General features: G+C 41.8%; 1 protein-coding gene across 7 annotated transcripts in view; it reads right to left on the bottom strand.

The window, feature by feature from the left end:
- Positions 1-1,217: 1,217 nt before the first annotated feature.
- The window catches only part of ARFGEF3 (ARFGEF family member 3), a 92,062-nt gene continuing 84,566 nt past the window's right edge, over positions 1,218-8,713 (bottom strand). For all 7 annotated transcript variants that reach the window (XM_039568207.1, XM_039568208.1, XM_039568209.1 and 4 more), the window contains one exon: positions 1,218-8,388. In XM_039568207.1, coding sequence (XP_039424141.1) covers positions 8,197-8,388 — 192 coding nt within the window. In that variant the 3' untranslated portion in view covers positions 1,218-8,196. The remainder of the gene's footprint in view (positions 8,389-8,713) is intronic.

The raw sequence follows: 8,713 nt of genomic DNA, 5'->3' as shown, positions 1-8,713 counted from the left end.
GGAATAGTGTAGCAGTAGCTTCTGTATTTACTCTGTTGCTGTTTCACATTACTGAATGCTGTTTAGGAGGAAAGGAAACTCTTTCTAATGGGATCTAAATGAGACGTGTAGAGCAGCAGAAGGTAGTTTCCTGGAATGAAATTAGATCTGGCGGTTGGGATTTAACACACTCTCTTTTGCCAGAAGTGTGTAAGATTATTAAAGTATCACAAACTCATTTGGTTGCTTTGTAATCTGCTCTTAACCTTCATGCTGATGAGGCTGTTATGTAACAGCCAGTGAAGGCCAGACCTTATGCTGCTTCAGTGTACGGGAGCCCATGCCCAGAGATCCCAGTGAGGCCAGGTGGCAAGCTGGCTGCATTTTCACTCTTGAGATTATGTGGAAAGCTTGCCTTTGGGCTGTGGGTAGCATCCTTGACCACAGAGGTGTACCCTCAGGTTTACTGTACGATGCTATGTCTTGTCACTGACACACTCCTGCTTTCAGGAAGCCCCATGCCAATTCTCTTGACAGGGATACTGGCAAACGCTCTCTCCTTCAGTACCTAAATTCTGGTTGCATACAGAAGCAGGAGTGACACCTGTAAAGAAGGTGTTTACTATTTTCATTAAATTAAAGGTTTTTTCTTCAACAGGAGCAATCTTTGGTTTGACTTTAATCAAAAGAGGTGATGGGGAGTGCCCTTGCTGAGCTCTCATTTCAGCAGAATGAAACACTGCAGCATCCACGCACCTGTTTACTGGGAACATCTGATGAGTGCTATCTAAGCTGAAGGTGGTCAGGGAATGCCTAGCTTAAAACCCCAACAAAAGTCTGGCTGTGAATGAGAGCTCTGAGCAACCCATCTCTAATGAAATCAGAGCCAAAAGTATTCTCCTTATTTAAATGGAGGGAGAAATGTTTCACCTGTCTAGATGCTTCAAAATTCTGCATGGCATCAACTTGCACCTCCAGCTATCTCAGTAGCGTCACCCTTCTCCACCCCACAAACCCAGACTCTGGCTAGAAGTGCTGTAGGACTCATTTGTCAGTGTTTAGATCTCAGTTCCCATCAACAACACCTAGCAGTTCACAGTGACTAAATTCCCAAGGTCATCCATGAAAACTGCAGTTCCTGCTAGTACATATCAAGTATTTCAGGCCCTTTCTCTGCTCTGTTCCTTTGCTTCATCAGGAACTGTACAATAACTTTCATTAGACAAAAACGAAGCATAATTTATTTTGCATTTGCGTCTTTATTCTACAACACAAGCAACATAAATAGTTTATACTTTTTGTTTTAAAATATTTCCATTTCAGAATTCAGTCAGAATAGAATATACACAAAATACAATTTGCAAGCCAGCTGACAGTGACTGCCCAACCACTGGACACCCAAGGACCATACAAAGCTAGCGGCACAACAGGACACGGTGGACATGGGGAAGTGTTCTTCTAAAGAAGAGCAGAAAGGTAGAGGGAAGAAACATGGATGAAACCAAGGAATTGCAGATAGGTATGAACTCAGCAGAAGGTAAACCCAATGTAAGCACTTGCTTGACAAGGTAATTTATAGACTCTCTTAAGAAGTATCACTGGCTCCTCCTGAATATACAGCTAGAGAGATTAAGTCCTGGGAATCATGTTTTGTGGTAAATTGCTTCCCCTGGCAGCCATCATCACAGAAATAAAATTTGATATTTTTTTTTAATTTTCAAACAGGAAAGACTTAGATCTTTGGCGAAACGGAGCGTCCACTCCCTTTGGCTTGCTTTCAGTTCTGGTTGAAGGGCCATAGAAATATGTACGCAGTCTCACAAAAAATGCCAAAAAGGGGGGAGGGGAAAAGAGAAGAGAAAGTGGGGGGAACTGAAAGAAGGTTCTTGCTGTTGTCATTGCACACCTTCAATCTCTTGCTCCCATCTGCTCTAGCAAACAGCGTGCACTACAGGGCTCTGTCACCACCATGCTCTGCCCTTCCTGGCTGTTCTCCCTTTGGCATAGAGTCCTGTCTTCCTCTGCAGAGTGGGGGGCTCAGGAGTCACAGCCTGATTGTGGAGGAGATATTTGTCCCTTGCTTGAACCTGTGTACCTATGCCTGTCTGCTAGCTCAGCTGTCTTGCTGCTTGTGGAAGTGTGGCACTTCACCACAGCTCAGATGGACCAAATGCATGGATAGGAAACAGGGCCCTGATGCTCCATGGGAGTCAGATGGAATTTACAGAAGTACATAAACTACCTTTTGAAAAGTAGGATGTTTGGGTAAAATGATTGAAATCGATCCTGTTGCCATGTTTCTTAACCAAAAATGCTTTCCATAAACTCAGCTCCCTGATTCAATGTGGCAGTGTAGACTATGCAAACCTCAACTTGTGATTTTGCCAAAATTGGAATTTGAGGGAATTTGGTTCCACAGGCGAGCTCATTATTGCATTAATCCAGGATCATACAGTGTAGCTCCACTAATATCTGCAGAATTAGGGCATTTCTTCCCTCTACTTTTAGTTTTCAGCTTGGAGACCTCTGAGCACTAAGTGAAAAGACTGATGTGTGTTAGGCCATGTACGTTTTTATTTTTTCTTTTTAAATAGCCAGCACTGCATGTTTGGCCAAAACTGTTTGTTTACTATCCTATTAGTGTCACACATAAAGTATATGTTCTGAGGGGAAGTAGTGGAAACAATGGAAAGAGGATCTACGACTTCTTCCTTGCAGTTGTACAACTTCCTGGAGTCCCAGGCGTGTTGCTGGTGAGGGCTGCTGAGAGACCCTTTGGTGATATCCCTATAGAAGCTCCACTCAAATTACGGAGGCTCAGTGAAGAGGGATCACTAGCTGCCACATGCTTTTATCTCCATTGCATAAAATCCAACATTTGTGCTTCTGTGCCATGGTAAGTTGGTCCTTTACACTAAACGAAGAGAAACTTCTTTTGGTAGATTGGTATCATCTTAGTTCTTTAACAAATGTGGAATGATCAGCAACTGAAAAAACCTAAGTATTTCATGTCATACGATTAGCCCTGTACACAGGTCTTTCCATTAATTACTATGACTGGAGTAATGAGTAAATTGACTGCTTAGACATCTTAGACGTATCTTAGTGCAAAAGTGGGGGGAAAAAAAGGAAGAACGTCACTTTTTTTGTGAATTTAAGAGCAATTTAGCACTGAGAAATGGCATTTCTAGAATGGATTGCTGAAGGTGACAATAGCCAAGCCACATGCTCAATTTCTCAACAGGCTTCTATACAGATGAGCTAGGTAAAAAATAAACACTTTGGCTTGCTAGATCTGTGCAAAAGTGAGGGTTCTAGTTTTGCAGTACTGGGATGTGTGGGACTATGTGCTGGTTCCCGTGGATTTTTCAAGCAGAAGGTGTATGGAGGACAGCAGACGAGAGGGTAACACAAAGAACTGTACAGGACTCCCCCTTTCCTGAGAACTTGTGAACCCGTATGTAGGAATTGAAGGGTTCAAGGACTGAATCCTGAATATTAAAGATACCTAGCTACTTCCATTGATTTCAACATCTTCAGCACTTTGAGTGTGGGCCCAAGCTGTGAAGAAAGGTACAAAGTGCAGGCAGCACATGGAGCTGGAGCTGGACTCTACTTTCTACCTTGTTTGCCACATGGTTTCATGCCAGTGCTGTGCCGGGCTCTGCAGTGTTGACAACAACACTGAGATGCTGCTATGAAGTATATATGAAGTACAGGTGAAGACTGCACATGGTACTTAGAGGTGGGGGTTTTTATCTTTGGCAAGTGAGGATTTGTCAGTGAATTTTACAGTCAGGTTTAAGGTTTTAAACCCAACTTGAAGCTCAAACTGAAAGGGAAAGCACCTTACAAGTCACAGGTGTAAACTGTGCTTGGCCTTGACATGAGCAAGCCACAGTGCAGAGCACAGAAATTTTTCATCTGTGAGGAGGCAAAAGCTATGTTGCCTGTGCTGGGAGTTGTACAAGGAAGATATTGCCCAGGTCAATGCAAATCTTTTTCTAGTAATTCTTTCTATATGCTAAATTAAGTCAGTTATTCTCAAATGAGAGTTTATCCCTAGGAAAGTATTAAATCTGTATCTTAACATCTTAAAGACGTGAAAGCATTTTAACCGAGAGACAGTAGTGGTAATTCAATGGCTGCTGAAAGCTCAGAAAAGGTACTAGAATAACTGTGTTAACCATTGCTGGTGTGATACAAATACATAACACAGCAGATAAGCACATTAATAATGTGGATAGCTCTCTGAAAATATGCTGAATGCTCAGAATATGGCAGTGATTGGAGCTCCAGGTATCTGTACAAACACATGTCAATCATCTCATATGATTGCATATGTTCCCCATGCAGAAGGAAGTGCAAACACATGCAATGGCCTGAGACCAGGTTGGGGTCAAACCCTGCCCCTATTCTTCAGGAAAAGGATCACTTTCGTGATGAGTGCTCTGCTTTTCTCAGCTTTAAATATTTGCACAGTGATGAGCTGTTTCATGTGCTAAAAGGTAGTTGATGCTGGACAGCAGCAACTTTCTCTCTTAGGAACTGCCTACAAGATTTTAAAATGAGATGCCCTTGTCTCTGCTTGCTGCGGTGGCCCTGAGGAGGGCAGTGTGAGTTAGGCAAAGGCAGCGGAGGTGCAGCTCTGGTACCTGAGAAAGACGTCAAGCTACCACAATTTTTTTTTTAAAGCATTTCAGTTGAGTAAAATTTACTGGGCAATCATTTTTAAAAACAACTGGCCAGTTCAATAAAAAAAAAAATCAAACCAAACTTGTATAGAAATTTATGTGACAAAAAAAGTAAGGGTAAGAAAAGGGAAGAATGTGGTCATTAACCAAGGCAAAGAAAAAGAGCAAGCTCAGGCTGTAATGCAGAGAGACTGGTTTTCTTAAGGTTCAAATGTTTGATTCAACAGTAAAGCTGCCAATGTGCTGCCATGCATGAGGTTATAGAGCTATCATTAAGGATTTGAATGGGATACACATGTGAATACACAGGTGGATACAAGGACTACTACTGCTACTGACTGAGGTGCTTCCCCACTCACAGGTAGAAAGCAGAAAAGCCACTGTAGCATGGACATGTACCTGGACGTGATTGGGGTGTGCAGGGTTGGGAATTCTCCTTCTGAAGCTTAGGACAGGCTGATGCTAGTTCCTTTTTCCTGGCACTGTTCTGCAGACTCCTTTGGACTTTCAGACCTCATAAAGCCTGCTTTATGAGGTCTGAAAGTATCATGCTGGCAGTCATGAGCCATGAAACAGGCCACACAGGACCTATGAAATGGTGACTTCACACATTTATTGTTCTACTTCTTTGGGGTTTGCCGATGTCTATAACTAAACCAGCAGAAAAATTGCTGAGAATCTGACAAATCAACTAATATTTTTTGTTTGTTTGTTTATGTTTTGAGGGTACATCAGAAAGCTTTAGCTTTTACATCTCATGGTAATGGTCACTGAAATGGCCATGGGCTGCTCCCCTCACCTGACTAGCATTTTACACACAAGGAAAAGGAAGAGCAGCACATGCTGAACTTTGCTATGTAAAGCCTGCTGCTTCAAAGATTCCTTCTCCCCTCCTTCTAAATTACATTTCTGGAATTACACAAAGTTACTTATGACCTTTTAGGGAGGGGTGTTAATGAGCAGAGGCACTGAGGGTGACAATGGGCACTTTAGTGTATAATTTGAAGGACAAAGTTCAAAACGGCAACAGCAACACAGCAAATTTACTTGTCCTCATGTTCCAGTGTGGTTATTTGTAGTGTAAATAGTTGAAATGAAATTGTATTTTAGGTCAAGATGGTGGCTAGTCAAGTAACACTAGGTTATACTGTGTTCATGAGCTTGAGGGAGGTGGTGGTAATGGTATTGTCACTCTTAAAGCTTTTTTTTCTGATTTACAGAAGAATTTTGTACTGCAACCACAACACAACCATGGTGTTTCCCAGATACAAGGGCCTCTTCTGTAGTCCTGAGTGATTTCACTAGTATTGATATCAATTTTATTTCCCCTACATAATTTAGGGATTTGCTTTAGTTCTAGATCAGTACAGCAAGGATCTGCACCCATTCAATGCATTTATAATGAAAACCATCAGAGTTGGCTGCTTTGAATATGATGTATTATTCTTATTTCTGTTGCTGCCTAATGAATGTACTGCTTTAAAAGCAGTTCTGTATAGATGCCAAATAAAAACTTTAACAAAAAATGTAACCACACTTCTACTCTACCTAAAAATGTGTAAGAAAGACATGGCAACAGAAATCAAACTGTGCTACTACTCTCCCAGATACCAAAGGCTAATCTAACCTGTCCCTGAGGAAGTATTAAAACTGTTGGGGGGAAATTGACAATTGAAAACATTTTTAAATTAGTTATTTATAAAGTCAGTTTAGGTGGTAGAAAATAATTGTTTTTACAGCATTTTTATGTCCTTTAAGCACTTTAGCAAAGGAAACTTTTGAAAGAAAGGGAAACAGCATGACTGGCACTACAGAAAGTTACGGGACAAATACTCCCTGCACAAGACTAGCAGGTGACAAATGCAAAGTAGGTAATGGAGGGAAAAGGCAGGAGAATAGTGTCAGACTCTTTGTAAACAAAGCAGCTTGGGAGATGGCTGTTCAGTGGAGCTTCTTGGCTCCCTCTTTTTTCCACGTTTAAGATGCTAAAAGCAGATAGTTGTGCAAAATCCAGGCCTTATATAAAAAGATGGTATTTTTAGGATGCTTTGGAGCAGGGACTGAAGCTGTATATTTAGTTGGCGTGCACATTTTAAAAGCCTTGGGAGAACAGCATTAAGGGGTCACCCAAAATTAAAATCAACTCATTTTCAACAAGTTATCAACAAATCAACAAATAGTATAGCATGGGAGTACGAAATGAAATATCCCAGGGGCTGTGACATAACTTGTGCAGCAAGGTAACCCTTTGCTCTCTCTAGTGTGAAAAGCATCACATATACACTTGACAACACAATAGTCAATCCTCCCCCTTCTCCTCCCTCTTACTAATAACAGCAAATTGTAGTAGTCCCTATAGGAGTGCTGCACGGAGCAGGGATGTACCTCCACGAGGATCTGTCCTTTTCTATTTACAGCAGCAGACAAGAAATGGGAGAGAAACAGGAAATATACCTCCCTTTCATACCATTTTCCATCTTGCTTCAGCTCAAAGTGGAGTGATAGGCTACATTTAACAAAGGTGATAAGGGTGTTCCTGGCTACAGCAGCTCTACATAAGCAAACAGAAATTTCCAGTAGAATAACAGCTGCAGTGGTGCTTAAACTGGAGCATTTTATCTCTGCTTAGTTGAATGCTGGATACTGGCACATGCTAGTATTTGCTGTGGTATGTCTTCCCCATAGCTTTACAGGAAACAGCAAAACAAACTTCCCTTTCACCCTTAGTGGGAATTAGACATGTGGCAAAATGCTCAGCTGTAGGCATAGGTGAAGAGGCAGCCAGGGTAGTGTTGCAGAGAGGGCAGTTTGACAGTGCCATTTCCCTTCGAGCAATACTCCATAAGAGCAATGAAAGGATCAATAGCCTGTGCTTGCTTCACCTGTTTTAGACCTGGGATTCTTTAGCTACTCCAAATGTGACTTCAAAGGCTCTTCTTGGAGCAAAATAAATTTCCACTTTCTCTAGTGAGTTACAGGTTTAGTTACTACAATAATCTTTAGTTGGCTATCCCCTCTCATGCCAATTTTTGAAGGGAAGATGTTACCCTAAAAAGTGTCACCTTCTTACTTGTCCTATAGCCCCACCTTTTCACTGACTTGTATTTATTTATTTATTTTCTAAGTTAAATAGGCTTACTGACCTGGTTTGACATCCTCACAACAGTTGCACTCACAGCTAATTGCAAGCGTGGAAGTTCTGCTGCAGTTTCTGGTGGCTCCCACTGCTGCAAATTTGAATTAAAATGAAGGCTACTGAAATGTATCACCTCTTCTGGTAGGAGCCTAATTTACAGACAGGGTTCTAGGTTCTGGGGCCATGCCAGATCCTCTGGAAGGACTCATGCTTTGCCTCCTTTGCTAGTGTGAGTGAGGGACACACAATCTCAGGTGGATAGACAATATTGACAAGCTCATTGTTTCTTAATTTATCACCAACAAATAGGCAATTAATGAACCCCAAATACTTCTTTGCTGTATACCTTGAATGTCTTCTGCCCTTTGCAACAGAGCACAGCTTGGTTTAAATGATGATATCGTAAACTCGGCCCACTCTTCCCAGCCATTCCCGTACTGCCTGGCGGACACGGATATCTGTCACGTGGCAAGTCAGCTGGCTGATACAGGGAAACACTGCTGGCTGCAGGGCTGTGAAAGTTTGGTCTGGCAAAGCCTGAATCTGGTTGAGAACTGTCAGCACCATGTTGGTCCATGCCTACGAAGAAATTGGATTAAAAAAAACCTCTTGAGAAAGACCTTTCTAAACAGGTGAGCCCAGGGGCTGAGACAGAAAATAAGGTATCTGGTGGTTGCAGCCTCACGAAGACTGAGTAATGCCAGCATATTCATTTAATGTTCACTGTGTCTTCCTAATTCACATTCAGTACTAAGTCATTGTTTGACTTTGTATTGCAAGTCTCATGCTCACCCTTCCTTTTTTTTGTCCCACAGAGAATAAAGTCTGCCAATTTTGATGCTTTCACTGATTTGTTCACTTGGACATGCATGCAGCAAGCTTCTGTTTAGCAAAAGAACCCATT

The sequence above is a fragment of the Corvus cornix genome, chromosome 3 (genome assembly GCF_000738735.6).
Source record: "Corvus cornix cornix isolate S_Up_H32 chromosome 3, ASM73873v5, whole genome shotgun sequence".
Lineage (NCBI taxonomy): Eukaryota > Metazoa > Chordata > Aves > Passeriformes > Corvidae > Corvus > Corvus cornix.
Note: the sequence above shows the minus strand (reverse complement) of the source record. Positions and strands in the feature narration are given on the sequence as shown.